At 40.4% G+C, this 19,160-nt stretch overlaps 1 protein-coding gene across 1 annotated transcript in view; it reads left to right on the top strand.

Annotated features, from left to right (window-relative positions):
* The window catches only part of PpV (Protein phosphatase V), a 43,569-nt gene that overhangs the window by 13,407 nt on the left and 11,002 nt on the right, over positions 1 to 19,160 (top strand). The window contains exons 2-6 of the mRNA XM_068384341.1: positions 5,252 to 5,347; positions 10,855 to 11,062; positions 14,185 to 14,264; positions 17,392 to 17,497; positions 18,355 to 18,516. Coding sequence (XP_068240442.1) covers positions 5,252 to 5,347; positions 10,855 to 11,062; positions 14,185 to 14,264; positions 17,392 to 17,497; positions 18,355 to 18,516 — 652 coding nt within the window. The remainder of the gene's footprint in view (positions 1 to 5,251; positions 5,348 to 10,854; positions 11,063 to 14,184; positions 14,265 to 17,391; positions 17,498 to 18,354; positions 18,517 to 19,160) is intronic.

The raw sequence follows: 19,160 nt of genomic DNA, 5'->3' as shown, positions 1-19,160 counted from the left end.
AGTGTTTAAATTTCTTGACTGGTCATTAGGAGCATTAAGTAGGAAGGTCTCGTCTGCCGACCGAGATGTTTCCTTACTTATCATGTCCTGTATGGATAAAGCCATCCGCGATGGCTCCAATGAGCTCGCCTCCACCTTTACGTCGGGAGTCTTAAAGAAGAGAGAAACCCTTTGCTCTTTCCTTTCGGCAGGAGTTACTCCCTGTCAGAGATCGGAACTGCTCTTTGCTCCCTTATCAGCGGCCTTGTTTCCACAACAGCTGGTTAAGGATATAGCTGCTTCGCTTGTGCAGAAGGACACTCATGACCTGATGGCGTCCTCTGCTCGCAAAGGGGCTCCTTCTTCATCCTTTGCTGTGAGACCCAGGATCGAGACTCCTGCATCTAGATTTATCCCGCCCTTTCGTGGCAGAGCTCCCAGCAGGGGAGGCTCTCGTGCCGAGGGAAAGAGAGGTCAAGAACCCAAACCACGTGTTGTTCTCAGACGCGTCGGATTTGGGTTGGGGTGCGACCCTGGACGGTCGGGAATGCTCGGGTCTGTGGACCTCAAGTCAGAAGAGCATGCACATCAACGGCAAGGAGCTATTGGCAGTCCACTTGGCCTTGATGAAATTCGAAAGCATTCTTTGAAACAAAGTGGTAGAGGTCAACTCAGACAACACCACAGCTTTGGCGTACATCTCCAAGCAAGGAGGCACACACTCCCACACGCTGTACGAGATCGCAAGGGACCTTCTCATATGGTCAAGAAATCGAGGCATCTCCCTGTTGACGAGATTCTTTCCCCATTACTTTTTGCCATCTACCTAAATGATTTCGAGTCTTTTCTTAGCGGGGGTTATAATGGGATGGATATGTGTTCAAGGGAAATAAATGAAAAATTAAGTAGTATTGACATAGAAATGTTTTTGCGTATTTATGTTTTGCTTTATGCTGATGATACTATTGTAATGGCTGAATCCCCAAAGGAATTACAAAATGCCTTAAACAAAGTAAAAGAATATTGTGATACTTGGAAACTTCAAATTAATGTTTCAAAAACTAAAGTAGTTGTATTTTCTAGAGGAAAAGTTAGAAATGTCCCGAATTTTAAATATGGTGAGGAGAGCATCGAAATTGTAGATGATTATATTTACCTTGGTACTACGTTCAATTATAATGGTAAAATGGATAAAGCTATTAAGAAACAAGTCATTCAAGCACGTAGAGCATTATTTAGTATGTTAATTAAATGTAAAAAACTTGAATTACCCATTGATATCAACTGTGATCTATTCGATGCTCTAGTTGTACCAATTTTGACTTACGGTTGTGAAATATGGGGTTACCACAAACTAGATCATGTTGAAGCATTTCACAAGAAGTTCATGAAAAATCAGCTCTGTGTGAACAAGCGAACAGCAAACTGCATGGTATATGGGGATCTTGGCAGATTCAAAATTGAAATATCTATTTGCAAACGGATGATTGGATTTTGGCTGAGAATTGTAAAATCAAAGGCGTCTAAATTGTCAAATGTTTTTTATCGTTTTCTTAGAATTCTATACGAGTCGAATGAGTATAAGTCTAGTTGGATCCATAAAATTAAAACTATCCTTGATTCATGTGGTATGTCAAATATATGGGAGCATCCAGAAAATTTCAATCACACGTGGATAATAAATAGCCTAGAAATGAAACTGAAAGATATGGAGAGACAACAGTGGTATGCAGAAGTAGAAAGAAATATATTGTGTAGTAATTATAAACTTTTTAAGACAGAATTTGGCCAAGAAAAGTATATTATAAATTTAGATATTCCAGAAAGAATTGCCCTTAGTAAATATAGGTGTGGTACCCACAAACTTCCTGTAGCAACTGAAAGATATTCTAGGCAAGAGAATCAGCACTCTTGCACACTATGCAACGGCATTGAAGTTGGGGATGAATACCATTATGTTTTAGTTTGTCCTGTGATTAGAGAAATAAGAGAGAGATACCTAAAGCCCTACTATTGTAGAAGACCTACCACTTTTAAATTCAGTCTGCTCCTCAATACAAGTAATGCTAGAGAACTGAAAAGACTTGCAAGGTTTGTTAACCTTATAATGTCTTTATTTTAGATTTAATACTTTCTAGGATTTTCATTATTCTGGTATTATTTTTCAATGTATGTACTTTCCTTTGTCAGAATACCTTTTATGCGTTAATTATGTACTTACTGAATATATGTGTACAGTACATAAATATAGTTGTAATCTATTGGTCTCTTCTTTTTGTAGTTTTTGTGTAAAATATATATATCTGTGTAATTTTGTAATTCTCATACTCCGGAAGGGGTCGATAGAATAAAATTTGCCTTTGCCTTTGCCATCCAGGGGGACTTGAACGTCTTGGCAGACTGTCTCAGTCGGAGGGGTCAGGTGATACCCACGGAATGGACCCTCCACAAGGACGTGTGCAAGAGTCTTTGGGCGACTTGGGGTCAACCCACCATAGACCTCTTTGCCACCTCGTTGACCAAAAGGTTACCGATCTATTGCTCACCAGTCCCAGATCCAGAGGCGATCCATATAGACGCGTTTCTACTGGATTGGTCTCATCTGGACTTGTATGCATTCCCACCATTCAAGATAGTCAACAAGGTACTGCAGAAGTTCGCCTCTCACGAAGGGACAAGGTTGACGTTGGTTGCTCCCCTCTGGCCCGCGAGAGAGTGGTTCACCGAGGTACTTCAATGGCTGGTAGACATTCCAAGAAGTCTTCCACTAAGGGTAGATCTCTTACGTCAGCCCCACGTAAAGAATGTTCATCAAAGCCTCCCCGCGCTTCGTCTGACTGCCTTCAGACTATCGAGAGACTCTCAAGAGCTCGAGGCTTTTCGAAGGAGGCAGCCAGTGCGATTGCGAGAGCTAGGAGAGCTTCTACCATCAGAGTATACCAGTCGAAGTGGGAAGTCTTTCGAGACTGGTGCAAGTCAGCATCTGTGTCCTCTTCCAGTACCTCTGTAGCCCAAATCGCAGATTTTCTTTTACATCTGAGAAATGTTCGCTCCCTCTCAGCTCCCACGATTAAGGGCTACAGGAGCATGTTGGCTTCGGTCTTTCGACATAGAGGCTTAGATCTTTCCAACAATAAAGATCTCCAAGATCTCCTTAAGTCTTTCGAGACCTCTAAGGAACGTCGTATGGCAACTCCTGGATGGAACTTAGACGTGGTCCTAAGGTTCCTCATGTTAGACAGGTTTGAGCCATTACATTCAGCCTCCCTGAAGGATCTCACCCTCAAGACGCTTTTCCTAGTGTGCTTGGCTTCGGCTAAAAGGGTCAGTGAAATTCATGCCTTCAGTAAGAACATCGGCTTTTCTACAGAAAAAGCCACATGTTCACTTCAACTTGGTTTCCTGGCCAAAAATGAACTGCCTTCTCGTCCTTGGCCTAAGTCTTTTGATATACCTTGCCTGTCAGAGATCGTAGGCAACGAACTTGAAAGAGTGCTGTGTCCAGTTAGAGCTCTTAAGTTCTACTTAGCTCGTACTAAGTCCTTACGAGGTGGATCTGAGGCCTTATGGTGCTCAGTTAAGAAACCATCATTGCCTATGTCAAAGAATGCTTTGTCATATTTTATCAGATTTTTAATACGAGAGGCTCATTCTCACTTGAATGAAAAAGACCGATGCTTGCTTAAGGTTAAGACGCACGAAGTAAGAGCTATAGCAACTTCCGTGCCCTTTAAGCAAAATAGATCTCTGCAAAGTATTATGGACGCGACCTTTTGGAGAAGCAAGTCGGTATTCGCGTCATTTTACTTAAAAGATGTCCAGACTCTTTACGAGGACTGCTACACACTGGGTCCATTCGTTGCAGCGAGTGCAGTAGTGGGTGAGGGTTCTACCACTACATTCCCTTAATTCCAATATCCTTTTAATCTGTCTCTTGAAATGTTTTTAATCTTGTTTTTGGGTTGTACGGAAGGCTAAGAAGCCTTTCGCATCCTGGTTGATTTGGCGGGTGGTCAAATGTCATTTCTTGAGCGCCCAGATTAGGGGTTTGATGAGGTCCTGTTGTATGGGTTGCAGCCCTTGATACTTCAGCTCCTGGGAGTCTTTCAGCATCCTAAGAGGATGGCTGGGCTTCGTGAGGAAGACAGACTAACAAGGCAGAGTAATCGTCTAAGTCAACTTCCTTACCAGGTACCTATATATATTTGGGTTTTGTTATGATATAACTGTCAAAAACTCTAAGCATATACGCTGTAAACTTTATTAATTCTGGTCTCTACCCACCACCATGGGTGTGAATCAGCTATTATATATTCACCGGCTAAGTTAAATATTTAAAAATGGTATTTTAATTATAAAATAAATTTTTGAATATACTTACCCGGTGAATATATAAATTTAAGGCCCCCCCTTCCTCCCCGATAGAGACCCAGCGGGATGAGAAGAACTGGAGCTGTACATGTATATGCGGTATCTAGCCGATAGTTGGCGCTGGTGGGCACACCCGCAACCTTCATAGCGATCGCTCGCGAGTTTTTGTGTTTTTCTGTCGAGCCGCCGGAGACGTCAGCTATTATATATTCACCGGGTAAGTATATTCAAAAATTTATTTTATAATTAAAATATCATATTAGTTATTAACTAGTTTACGTTTACATAATCTAGATAATGAAAGACCTTGAATTTTTAATAACCTAACCTAGGCAAGACTAGGTAACCTGCCCCAATCACAATTTGACCTTATCTACACCACCTCTTGTAGCAATTATAATGGATATAATAAAGATTACATAGTACTATTAGTCTATGACACAGTAGTAAGAAATAAAATACTATGAAAGGGCTCTCAATTTAATCGACATTTTGTATGGCCAGCTCTAGCATGTTTATCAAGTGTCTAAATCTGTTCATTGGCAAAGAGCTGCCTAGCTGGTGTAAGCTGTGACCCTTCAAACTTCCAGACTCAACTTAGACTACCATTTATATCCACTTTGAAGACATATGGTCAATGTACGTTGTTTGGATCCTAAGCTTTAAGGGTAGCATGTTAAACTGGGGTTTGTACCACAAATAGGATATCCTTGTTGTTCTTAATCATCGGTGCCATCATTAACAGCAATTTTCCTTTTTCACAATGGTGTTCACTAATTTAACGTTATTAATCAAGTGCTGTACTATACACTTATTTAATTCATGATGCTATTTCTTGATAAGAATATATTTCTGCTGCAGTTAACATTTTTGTTGATTGGTGCCTTTATTTTTATTACAGAAATTATGTGAATCAGTATGTGAATTGTTATTAGAAGAGGGCAACATACAGCCAGTTTCAACCCCGGTTACAGTATGTGGAGACATACATGGTCAGGTAAATGTCTTGGGTTTTTAGTAATTGGTCGATATATTTTTGAAGCTACATCTTTCTTTAGGGTATTACTGTACTTGATGTAAGTGAATCTCACAATAAAGATATTGACTTTCATTTTCTGAAACTGTTTTAATATTTGTAACCACAGGTTGTACCGGTGCAAATACAAACCATTGTCCTTTACATAGGAGAGAGAACAGCAAAGCTGGAATGCCCGGCACTTGAAATTTTATAAAGAGACGTAAACGGGTGGTTGGTAGTTACAGACACGGAGCTTGGATGCTCCGCCCCCCTGCTTACTCTCCGAGTAGTCACTTTGATAGTAGGCGTCAGTGATGACAGTCATTCCCACTGGCTGAAATATTGGCAGACTTAATTTTTTTTCCAGCGTGTTAGCAACTTTGGATCGTCTGGGGATATACGGAAATGTCTGGGGGTGTCGGACAAGACACCTTTATGAGCTTGAGGGGAAAGTGATCCTCACCTTTTGTGCCCAGCATGCAGAGGATACTTCTGCAGTTAGCCCTCCCCTGTTTTGATTGTCTGGAATGGTCACCCTTCCAGTAGGAAACTTGTATCAGGAGAAGGGAGAAGTCCCGACTTCTTCCTCTGACCCCCGGTACATAGCCCTTCAACCCTTCCCTGATGGTCAACTCCCGAAACTAGTCTGGTAAGAGTGGTGGCTCTTTAACTTTGGGGGAAACCTCGAGGCAAAGAAACGTTCTAATTTCCCCTGGTGAAATGGAAGGGCCTCCTCCTCGGATGGAGCCTTCTGTATCTTTATAGATGGATGAGTCTTTACAATTGTTGTGGCCCTCCCTGGGACTTCAAGGTCTGCCTTCCAAGGTGTAGCTAGTGTATGTGATTGCTGCAGGGACCCCGCAGAATAGTGTTGCTCCTGCAAGAGAAGTCATCGGTTCTTTTCCCTTGAGAGCCCAGAGGAGGGAATCCCTCCTCAGTGGACTTATGTCCTCGAAGCCATCCACCTTCATCTCGACCACATCTTGAGACCACTGGAGGAGACATGTCTCCTAAGTCTCCCACCAGCACCTCAAGATTGCCCCATTTAAAAGTACTGCAAGCAAGGGCAAATGGAGGAGTATCCTACCTCTTCAAAATATGCAGAATGATGAACTCCTGACCATCACTCCTACAAGAAAAGGACTCCTGAGCACTCTAGCTCTCCGGAGTGTGCTTGCTTTCAACCTTGGCCTTACTCCCTCTTGATTAAAAGAACCTGGGTGCACCTCAACCAGACAAGTCTCACTAACTCGCACTTTAACCAGATGCGACCCAAAGAACAGGTCCAGTTCCTCAGCAGACCCTATAACTCTTTAGTTGACCCAGGACTAGCGAGTCCCGAGGGATCCCAGAAGGAGTGTAGTTGATAGTGTCCCTCTGTCTCAGTCTCCTCTAAGGAGAGAGGAGCGAGATAATGGGTATAACTAAGACCCCTCCTGAGACCGGCTGGGTAACGTATCGGAGATGGATGACTTGATCTCGACAACTCCAACGAAACTGAAGGTGCCCTTTCTTAGCCTGTCACCCTTAATGAAGCACTGTAGAGTGAACGGCCTGGAAGATGCACCCTGCTCTCCTCCCGAGGGGAGGAAAGCTGCCATCAGTCAGCTGTGTCGTGTACCTTGGGGCACCAGACCTCGCCTAGAGTTTCCCTTGTCAATCCTGGTTTGGAAGCGCTAGTCAAGGTCGACACACAGGTCTCTGCAAGGAAGGAATCCTTGAGGGTAGGGTTCTTCCAGCTTTCTCGTGGCAGAAGAAGTACTGGTACTACCACATGCAGGAGGCTTCACCTTAACCCTTACCTCTTGATTTTGCAGTGGCCGTGTTAACTCCAGGTGTCACCGCTGACTGCTTATGTTTGCATCTGATTACATTTACATCACTGAAGCTTCGAGCATGGAGAGCACAGCAATGGCTACTCCTCAGGCTGCCTCTTGGATCAACCACTGGTCAGGCACAGTTGACTACCTAGCCGACACAAAGGACTTGTTTGACGTGGACAAGAGAAAGGCTCTTAAGAACATCGTCCTGACAGGAATCATAGCTGTGGAGTTCTTGACTCGCTAAGCAGCCAACCAGTGTACGAACTGGGTCCTGAAGAGGCGCGGTGCTGTGGCCTCTCCACACTTAAGGGTCATGCTCTATTTCCAATAGAGGAGATTGAGGTAATAACCAAGAATTGGAGGAAAACCAGCCAGGACTCGCTGATGGACCAAGGAATGTCTCTCCAACGACCACAGTTTGCCTTCACTTCTAGTCAAGCAAGAGCTTAGACTCCAGCTAGGCAGGCACAGAGGCTCGTGCTTTCCATCCTCAAGCAGGAAACAAACCAGCCCTTTCCGATTCGACAAGGGTGAGGGAGACGCAGGGGAAAGGACAAAGAAGACAACCCTGCTACAGGAGGCATTCTTCCCATGATGCCACTTGTGAGAAGATGCCTGCAACGCAGATGGAGGAGTTGGTGGTATCATGGGGCGGACGGATGGATGGTAGACGTCCTTCGATCCAAGTACCTCCTCTCAAGGATCAGCTTCCCCCTCCCCTTATTCCACCGCCAGTGACGCCATTATCCAATCGCCAGGGATCAGCGAAAGATGTCGTAGCCCTAAGGGCAAAAGTCCAGAATATGCCGGAGAAGAGCGCTCTCCAAGAGGTCAACGATGGCTCCCCAGTCTTCTTCAGTTGACTCTAGTTTGTAGAAAAGGCTTCTGGAGGCTGAAGACCTTTACTTCCCGATTGCAATTTATCCTGGCCTCAGGAAGTACCTCCACTTTGTCATAACCAATAAAGAGTACTAGTTCAAGATTTTTTGTTTCGGACTTTTGACAATGCCACAAGACTTCACCAAAGTCTTTACGCTAGTGTCAGCTTGGACACACCAACGTCATTCATCTCGAAATATCTGGACGATTGGCTAATCTTGGCAGATTCAGAGGAAGTCCTTCTTCTTTCATTTTGACACAATCTAAGGGTTGTGGTGAATTGGAAGAAGTGGTCTCAACATCTTGACTACCCTCTTTCATCGGTTTCAATATGGGAAGAGTCCAGACAACCTAGAATGGTAGCTAGACGTGAACGAGATGAATTCTCTTCCAGAGTTCCCGTTGTTCATAGATGCGTTATAGGAATGTGGGGTGTACTACACCTTCAACATATGACAATGGGACAGTGGTCCGAACAAGAGCATCTATGCCATATAAACGTGTTGAACTATGAGCAACTTTTCTGGCACTCCAGTACTTGTGCCCTCTTTTAGCCAGTCACTTCGTGGTGTTGATGAGTGGCAACACCAATGTAGTGGCGTATGTGAACAAACAAGGAGGTACTGTGTCATTACAGCTTTGGCAACTAGAAGTAGAGAGGCACGAGTTAGCTGAGCTCAACTCAATTACTCTGACAGCCCGCCTTATTCCAGGCAGAAAGAACATTGTAGCAGACAGACTGGGCAAGAGGATGCAGGTGGTCGGCTCCGAATGGTCCTTGAATCCTCGAATAACGACAGAGATGCTGACTTTGTGCGGTTCGCCGATGATCGAGCTATTCACAAGCTCCCAATTTACTGGAAACAGCATTGGAGGGTGCATTTCAGTACCCATGGGACGGCTTAGATGTCAATGCTTTTCCGTTGTTCTGCCTTATGAGTGTTTTAGATTGGGTTCGAGCCATTCTCAACCTCAACATAATCTAGTGGCCTTGAAATTGCCTCAAGTAGTATGGTACCTGGTCCTTGTTCTTCTGTTGAGAGAGACTCCACGGGAATTGTCTCCTCTTCCTGACCTGTTCTTCCAACCACACCCCGAGATCTTCCATAGCTTAGTAGAATTGCTTTGGCTTTACACGTGGAGGTTATCTAGCATCTCTCGAGGAAAGGTGTTTCGCGAGAGATTTCTGGATATCTTCTGAAGTCTTCAACCTCCGTTTATCAAGCCAAGTGGGCTATTTTCTGTGAGTTTTGTGGAAGGACTCTGCTCGGTATCAACTGTGAAAGGTTATTGCTCAGCATTGAGCTGGCCTTTATGCTGAAGGGAGTTGATGTTTTCCTCTTCGGTAGAGCTCCCCGTGCTCATACGGAGTTAAGAACAGACTTGTCCTCCGTTAGAGGTGAGACCATCACCCCAGATCATTGTCGAAGTACAGTACTATGTTCTTTATAAAAGGGCAACTTATGAAGCATTGAGGCTTGTCTTAGATATGAACCTCACCTTCAAAATGGTCTTCTTGCTCCCCCTAGCCTCCTGTAAGAGGGTTAGCGAGCTGCATGTTACCCGTCTCATACCGGGTGATGGAGGCAGGTCATGTTCTTCTTTATCCCCAAATTTATTACCAAAACCCAGAATCCATCATTTCCTGATTCCAGGTTTTTGTTGTTTTAGAACGTGAGCCTTAGAGGGGTAACCAATGATCCTGATCAGTTCCTTTTGTCTCCTGAGAGGGCGCTAAGGCGCAATCTTATACTGTATGTCTGTTTGCAATTCGACCTCGCCTGGAACATCTTTCCATCGATACAGGGAGAGTAAAGAAGAATGTAGCCAGAAATGCAATCTCTTCTTGGCTAAGGGAGGTAATTGACCATCCCCTTCCATGGCTGAAGGGGATGGTTAATAATCTCGCCTTCTTCTCCAGGAAGAGCTCGAGCTAGAGCACACAATGTCACAAATTAGTTAAACCCTGGCATTTGAGAAGAGAAACCCATTAGTATACATACATACGCCTCATCGTTACAACACAGACTATCTACTCAGTGTCCATTATTGCATGGGCCGTGGACCCTCTGGTATAGTCCAGTCACACCACTGGTGCACAAGGTGTAAGAAACCTGAACCCTCACTACCTACAGGATCGGAGTTTAGAAATCCTGGGATTAGTTTTCCAGCCAAATTGAACAGGAACTTCCTCCCACCTAAGGATAAGTCTCCTATGTAAAGGACATTGGTTTCTATTTTTACCAGAACAAATGATGAATTTGGAGATAATTTTTATTTTTCCTGATTAAACAAACCTGAGTCGTTTACTCATACTTTCCTGCCATCACTAATCCCCTAGAAAGTCTCAGCTGCAATCAACAGGACTACGCAGTGAGCAAGATGAGGCTGGGTCTTTCCTGCTCCCAGTCGGTAACTTCTGTACTGAACACTTTTTTATACCTCATCATGAAATTTTAACTACTGTGTATTACATCTTCGCTGTTCTCTCTCGTATGTAAAGGACTCAGGGGGGGGGGGTTATAGTTATGAAAAATACTAGTTATCTTCAAATTTGTCATATTTCCATTATTCATCTATTGATATATGTAACTTTTTGTTTAAGGCAGATGGAGTTTGCGAGAGTATCTGCATTTTGTGTTTGTTTTATTAGTATATTTTAATACAGCAGTGTAGTTTATTCTTGATAAGCTGCTGTTAAAGTAGTTTTTTGTACAATATGTATATGGTTGTTGAACCTTAGTTTTAGTTATGCTGTCTAATTTTGAAATGTCTCTCTTTCAGTTTTATGATCTCGAAGAACTTTTTCGAACTGGGGGCCAGGTTCCCGACACAAATTACATATTTATGGGTGACTTTGTAGATCGAGGTTACTTCAGCTTAGAAACCCTAACTAGACTTCTCACGCTTAAAGTGAAATGGCCGCACAAGATAACATTACTTCGAGGAAATCACGAGTCTCGCCAAATCACTCAAGTATATGGGTTTTACGGTAAGGTTAAAATGGATGAGAAAAGGAAGTTGCTGTTTCCACATAGCCTCATATTTTAAAGTTGAAAATTTTTCCCCTCTCGGTATCTTTCTCTTACAAGCAGTTGTTTCTTATCAAACTGCTGAAGCTAAGTGACAAGAATTTTTTTTTGTTTTTATTGTACACTTTCTTACAGTAATTTTAGGCATTAGCTCCATTTGAAAATCACCATATAGCAAAGCTATTATACATTTCAAAGGATTCTGTTGAAGTTATATAGTGTAATATGGTCAGATCTTAACATTTGTAGGACTTAGGTAACAAAGGTACAATACCTGCAAAAGTCCCTCTTGATATCAGGGATACAGCAATCCCTTCCCTTACTAAGTCACTACTGTGCGTGCATAGATAAGTCACCTCCCCCGTAGGAAACTTACGAATGACAGTGAATTGGTAACGGAGGATTTGTGTGAGCTGAAATATTCACTGCATTAATACAGTAAAGTATACAGTATGACCAGTGCAATTCAAGAATTGTGAATTGTACATACATACATACATATACCAAGGCACTTCCCCCAATTTTGGGGGGTTAGCTGACATCAACAAATGAAACAAAAAAAAAAGGGGGGGGCCCTCTCCTCTCTTAAGTGAATTGTATTGTCTGTATATTTTAGCACAGTATAAGTACATTAACAAGATTACTTACTGCCTTTACAAAGTCACTGGTGTGTGTACACAGTCAACTCACTACCCTGTCATCATCATCATCATCATCTCCTACGCCTATTGACGCAAAGGGCCTCGTTCCCCTTATAGCTGACTTCAAAGACAGTGGTGATTTGGTAAAAGAAGATTTGTCAAAGCTGATTGATTTAATGTGCTTTGGCAAGACTTCCCTTACCTGCTCACTCCCATATTGAAGTGGATTGTTGGGTGTTGACCATGTTGTATAGAAAACCTTTCTAATACTACAGTAGTCTAAAAAAGAACAGGAAAGCATGAGGGTATCACAATATTAACCCTTTTATCCCCAGGCTATTTGGAACTTTCCAAGCCTTAACCCCCCAGGCATTTTTTTTTTTTTTCAAACACATTTTGCTATATATATTTTTAAAATTGCTCTAACAGCCTTAATTTTTGTCATAGAGACGTCAGGTTGGTCTCATTCTTTTGGAAAATGCCTGAAGTTTCTCATAAAGTTATCAAAAATATGCAAAAAAAAAAATGAAAATAGCAGTTTTTTGCAAGGACGTACCAGTACGTCCATGTGGGTAAAGGGATGAGTTTTGTGAAACGTACCAGTACGTCCATTGGGGGTAAAAGGGGTAATGAAGCACTTACAGAGGGTATTAATAATAAAGGCCTGGTCACTTATATACACTATTAAATTTTAAAAAATGCTATTATGGTAGTGTTATAAACCTTTTTATAAGAGATTGCAATTTTACAGACACATTTAGGAGGTTTTCAATATTTAAGGCCTTGTCTCATCTATGTTTTAAAATGTTGAGAAAATACAGCACTGTATGAGTATTTAAATTTTTTTCAACAAAAATATAACCTTCAGTCTTGGACTTAGGAAAACGCATGTTGAAATGGCAGCACAGATGTTTGCTTCACATTTCTTCATGAAACCACAAATGTAGAAATGGCAACACAGATGTTAGCTTCACATTTCCTAATGTACCGCAAAGTATTCTATTGTTCATAAGAAACATTTTCCCCGCAGCTGCAAAAGAGATGCCTTCCATACGTTGGCACACCTATCTTTTGTTCCAGGGTCATCATTTTCTTTGGGTTCTTTGGAGTAGGTATGGCGAAAGGCAATTCTCTCGTAGGGGCCATGGTAAAAGATGAATGCAAAAAAAAAAAAAAAAAATAGTAAATAAAATTACAGCCTCGGTGAATAATCATATCTGCTTAAATCAAACCTGTGAATGTTATGGTTCAACTATAAATGCATGCTACATAATGGTAAACTTTGGTTAATCAATATTTAATACTTTCAGGTAATTTCATATTTTTGTGCCAAGCTATTAGTAAAAGGGTGAAGGAACCTCTTTGGCCATTAAACAGAAACCATAGCAAAATTATATTGCTCACTAGGCATCAAATTAAACAGCTGAAAGTGATGCATATATGATGAGAAAATTTAAACGTCATTACAAATATTCAGTAAGTTCTTTGTTAAAAGCAAATAACTCACACAATTTAGTAAAAAAAAAATTTTAATACTGCATATGGGTTTGAAGCATGGAAAAGTTAGCATAACATGAAATTACCAGTCTTGAAAGTAAGTAAAACAGCGTTGGTTAGTATCGGATGTTTTATGAACATTTAGGGCAGGTAAATAATTTCTTTGCAAACTTAAGCCATGTTTATTCAGATAGACCAGGTATTTCATTCTAGACTGTATTTCCACTGTGGGAACTAAGATCTTATCACCCTAATCATCCCTATCATGGGTTGATAGGAGAATACTGAAGTCCTCTTCCTTGCTTTAGTTCAAAACCAGGGAGAAATGCATATTCCTTGGAAGAGAATGAACCATCCAGTTTTGTTCTACGGGTCTTTCTCTTACCATAGAGTGAGTCTCCCTATTTTAAAGGACAAAAAGTTTTTACACACATAGGAACAATTAACACGTTTTAAGAGTATTATGTTTTGTTCCTAGCTTTACAAACCTAAGTCCTTTTGAAGTTTATCTTTCCACTTCAACCATCCCTCAGTTATTAGCTTAAGGTAAAAAATGCCCCACCTATGCTCACCACCTGTTGTTAACTACCTTGTTAACAAATTAATACCTGTTCCAGCTCTGCTGAAGACATTCCATGTTTTAAAGGACTAGAGTTTATGTAACTAGGAAAAATACAAACTACTTTTGAAGTTAGCTATATTTGTCTGTCTCAATGATAGATTTGTGATGTGGAATTTTTGTCTTTGTAATGTATATGCACTTTGATATTTTGAAAGTTTTGATATTGGTTAAAATCTAGCTACAGTGTTTTTTTACTTTTATGGTATTAAGAACAGATTTCTGGAAGTCACTCTATAATTCTTTGTGAAGCTTTATGTAGGTTTATGATTTTTAGTGTAGGTATTTCATGTTACTGAAACTTATGTTGATTTTCTTTTCTCAGATGAGTGCCAAAACAAATATGGAAATGTTAATGCTTGGCGGTATTGCTGCAAAGTCTTCGACCTTCTGACTATAGCTGCTGTAAGTACAGTAAAATGATTTTGCCTTAACAGCATATAGTTATTCCTTTGGTTGGTTTGTGTTCCTATTTAAAAATATACTGTACACAGTGTAGTATATCAATTATTTATCACTACAATATTCCTCAGCTGTCACGGGTGTTCCGTTTCAGAACCCCCAGTGATAGCTGAAAAAACAGCAAAATAGATACAGGATTTTACAGTATATTTTTTCATTATTTTCAGGAAAAAAAAAATCATGAATAAAAGTATTTATAATCCATTCTAACACACTAATGATCATGTTATACACTCTTAAAATATTTATTAATCCAAAACTTACTTTTACTGTAGATACAGCCTTGTGTATACTGTACATGAATTAAAAAATGTAAATCTGAACTTAATTGATGTTCTGTTCAAACAAGCTACACCATTGACCAAACATATACTGTATGTCCATTTATTATGGCCATAAAGTACAGGATTTTGATAACACTGATGTTTCACTTGACTGTATCTATTAGTAATGCATGTAATATCCAAATACTATCGTACAGTTTTATGAAATAAAAAAAAAAAAGGTGAATAAGCTGTACATCTTTTCCATTGTTTACATTTGTAAGCTCTTTGAGAATACTGTCAACGCTTTACAAATCAGGTGATTAAAGAAAACTACTGATTGATTTTTTTTTTCTCTTGCTATAGGAGGTAATTATTCCTGTATTTGAACCATTAGTTTTATTTTACCTTATAAAAGTGTAGTTGTTCCTACCTGGATGCAAACTTCTGAGTCATTTATTATTATTATTATTATTATTATTATTATTATTATTATTATTATTATTATTATTATATGCTAAGCTACAACCCTAGTTGGAAAAGCAGGATGCTTAAAGCCCAGGGGCCCCAACAGGGAAAATAGCCCAGTGAGGAAAGGAAATAAGGAAAAATAAAATATGTTAGGAATAGCAACATTATTAAAATAAATATTTCCTATTTAAACTATGAAAACTTCAACAGAACAAGAGGAAGAGAAACTAAATAGAAAAGTGTGCCAGAGTGTACCCCCAAGCAAGAGAACTCCAACCCAAGGCAGTGCAAGACCACGGTACAGAGGCCACGGCACCACCCAAGAATAGAGAACAATGGTTTGATCTTGGAGTGTCCTTCTCCCAGAAGAGCTGCTTACCATGGCTAAAGAGTCTCTTCTACCCTTACCAAGAGGAAAGTAGCAACTGAACAACTACATTGCAGTGCAGTAACCCCTTGGGTGAAGAAAAATGGAATTAAAGAAAAATCGGTAGATTGCATCATGCCATGCAGCCATGCACATGACGGGTTACTCTTGTCTCGGGCGTCTAGTCACAACCCTTCTAGCTGTGGAAGTAGTAGGACGTTCCTGCCTTCACTCCTACGATCAGACAGTTGCATCACTCGATCATCACCCTTATTTTTGCTTGTGTCTTTGTGTTAGGACATTAATTGTGACTTGCATGTGAATTATTTTGGACATAGACTGTGTGCCTTTAGACTATGTCGACCTCATTGTGTTCCTGCCCGGGCCATAATGGTCGCCCTTGTGGAACCTTTATGAGCGGGAAAGATGTAGATCTTCACCCGGTATGTCCGGCTTGTATAGGAAAGAGATTTTCAGTAGAATCTCCATGTGAGTATTGTAGGGAGTGGTCATCCTCCCAATGGGATAGATATCGTTCTTGTCAGAAGGAGCGAGCCAAAAGAGATCGTTCTCCTTCTCCTCCCTCAGTAAATGGTGAGAAGAAACGCAATGTAAGTGCAGCATTGAACGTTATCCCCCATCCAAGTTTTGTGTGTCAGAATCCCTCTGAGGTTTTTGTCATGGAGGATGATGGCCCTAATTTCGGGAACATATCTCACAGCGTCAGTAATATGCATTACGAAATTGAACCTATTCTTATCATGTATCCCCTGGCTATGGCAGCTGCTCTCCCTGAGCCAGATCTGTTAGATGCAGTGGGTGCAGTAGTTAGCGAAAGGAAGGGGGAGAGCTACCTGCCTAACCAGGTGTTTTGCATCACTTGTCTTTGTCTACAAAGAGTATGGGCATAGTTATTACACTCCTCCAACTTGGATCTGTTCTTCTTACTTTGCTTGTGGTAAATTTTTGTTTTATTTTGCTTTGTGAGCACTTTCACCTAACAATAGACATGCATAGAAGAAATGCAAATGGTAAAAGTGAAACCTGTTCCTTCGGGATATAAACCTGTCCCCTATGTCGTGTATCTTGTGAAGTGTGGCAATGTACGCTAGGGTCGCTAGGTTTTCCAAATGAGAAAAGGCCAACACTTGATCAACTGCAGCTTTAAAAGGCCAAATTTAGGTATCTAGCATGAAAAAAAGGACAAATTTGGAGTTTTTTGCCCAGAAAAGGACTAACCTGGCAACCCTGCTGTACACAATTCCAGTACTGAGAGATCGCGCTGCTGATCAAAGAGATGATGAACTCATCTTAGAGTGAACTTGGTTTGCTTAAAATTTCCTTCATCAGGGAATTTCTCATTGCGGCACGAGTGTTTGTTCGTTCCTTCCTACCCATTACTGTAGGGATTTTCGTCATCTTTTGGGCATGCATGATGTGCTCCTGAAGGTGAAACTTGTAGAATACCAGTGTTCTCTTCCTCCCTTTTCTCTTTACTGGATGCATCCTTTTGGAAGTTGTTTATGAAGGGGCTGGTCATATAGGAGCTTCGCTTTTTTCGTAGTTTTTTCAGTAGCTTTCGTTGTTTGTTAACGTTTTTTCAGTGTTTTTGTAGTTTTTTAAAAATGTTTTCAGTGGGGTTTTTTTTTTTCAACTTTTTAAATTCTTTTATGTTTAGGGTTTTTTAACCTTTTTTTCACTCGGTTCCTTGGATGGATGGTTCTATTGGATGGAGCAATAGTATGCTCCTGCTAAGTGGTACCTTCATAGTTGGTTAAGTGGATCTAATCACAGAGGCCATGTGTGGCCTGAGCTTCTCTGAAGACATACAGTACTCGGAGTTACATTATATACTGTAGTAAGAAAAAATACAAGTTAAAATGGAAATTTTTTTATCTTACTGCATTTGCCATTTTCATTTTGTGTGGGATGTTGGAAACTGGAAAATATATCTTCTCTTCCTTTTCAGATTATTGATTGTGAAATATTTTGCGTCCATGGGGGATTGTCTCCAGAAATTAACACCCTTGATCAAATTAGAACAATAAATAGAAATCAGGAGATTCCACATAAAGGTAAATATAATTATCTCTTCGGAATTTTAGTTAACAACTTTTTAATATAAGTTATTCTTATAAGCTCTGGGTGATAGGAGGATAGATGTGAGAGGCAAGAGAGCATGTTAGAAATAGGAATGAATGGCGAGCGATTGTGATGCAGTTCCGGTAGGCCCTGCTGCTTCCTCCGGTGCCTTAGATGACCGCGGAGGTAGCAGCAGTAGGGGATTCAGCATTTTGAAGCTTCATCTGTGATGTATAACGGGGTAGGGTGGGCTGTGGTACCCTAGCAGTACCAACTGAACTCGGTTGAGTCCCATGTCAGGCTGGGAGGAACGTAGAGAGTAGAGGTGTCCTTTTTGTTTTTGTTTCATTTGTTGATGTCGGCTACCCCCCAAAATTAGGGGAAGTGCCTTGGTATATATGTATTCTTTAATTTTCTGTGTCTAGTCTGCACTAGGTTGCTTGGCCCTATTTAGAGCCCCTAGGCCTTGTAGAATTCAATTTTTCCAAGAATGGGTGTTGCGTAGTTTGGATGATGATAATAGTATTTCTGTATTGTTACAAGAATGCTGTCCTTTGTAGAAACCAATACAGGAGAGTATACTTTTTTTTAGAAAGTGTGTTGTAAGGTCTTAGTGGCTTTTGAGTGTCACCTGGCATTGAAGGCATTATGAAAAATTTAATTACCACAATATTTATTGAATGTTTTAAATTTGTAGTAGCATTTATTTATAGTATTTTTCATTGCTTTAAATTTACTATAAGTGAGAGCATTTGTTAATTTTATTTACCAAATAACTCGGTACGGATTTTATTAATGTGCTGTATTTGTACTCTGTTTTTTTCTCACTAATTTTGATTTGTTATTATAGGTGCCTTCTGTGATTTAGTGTGGAGTGATCCAGAGGAAATTGATACATGGTCCATGTCTCCTAGGGGAGCAGGTTGGCTCTTTGGTGTTAAAGTTACTCATCAGTTTATGGATACCAATAGTTTAAAACTCATCTGTAGAGCTCACCAACTTGTTAATGAAGGTAAGGAAAAGTGTGGATGTCAGGTTTTAGGTTAAAGAGTTGATTGCCTCTTGAGAGTTATTTGAAATAGAACAACACTAATTTTGTGCCTTGTGTTATACGTTATTGATAAAGCTTTCACAATCTTAAGTGTGGTTTGAGTAGAAAAAACTTGTTTTTAACATCACTTCAATACAATACTTATTTTCATTTAATATCCCCAATATAATATCACCCGTATGCCCTTCACATTTAGAATATGAGACATTGGCGTTTTCCTTTCCTAAATCATATCTGTCATTCTGAAAGTTTGGTTTGTATTCAATTTGTGAATTGCAATTGAAAGAAATCCTACCAGGTCTTGAAATGTCAAAGTAAATATTGTAATGGATATAATGAAGCGTTGGTAGTAATTGATGCTTCAGAATGGGTTTGCTGATTCAGTAGTATGAAGCCAGATGACTTGGATGCCCTCATGAATCAGACACGTGTGTAACCTGCAACAGTTGCTGTTAGTATGCTTTTGGATTTTGTGTTATAGGGCTGGATACTGTATAGAGAGACGAGCCTATTTATATTTATATTTTTTGTTCCTACACAAATACAAACCATCATCCTTTACGTAGAAGGATGAGAACAGCAAAGGTGGAATATGGCAATTGAAA

The sequence above is a fragment of the Palaemon carinicauda genome, chromosome 12 (genome assembly GCF_036898095.1).
Source record: "Palaemon carinicauda isolate YSFRI2023 chromosome 12, ASM3689809v2, whole genome shotgun sequence".
Lineage (NCBI taxonomy): Eukaryota > Metazoa > Arthropoda > Malacostraca > Decapoda > Palaemonidae > Palaemon > Palaemon carinicauda.
The sequence above is the reverse complement of the archived record's forward strand: the minus strand, read 5'-3'. Positions and strand labels throughout refer to the sequence as shown.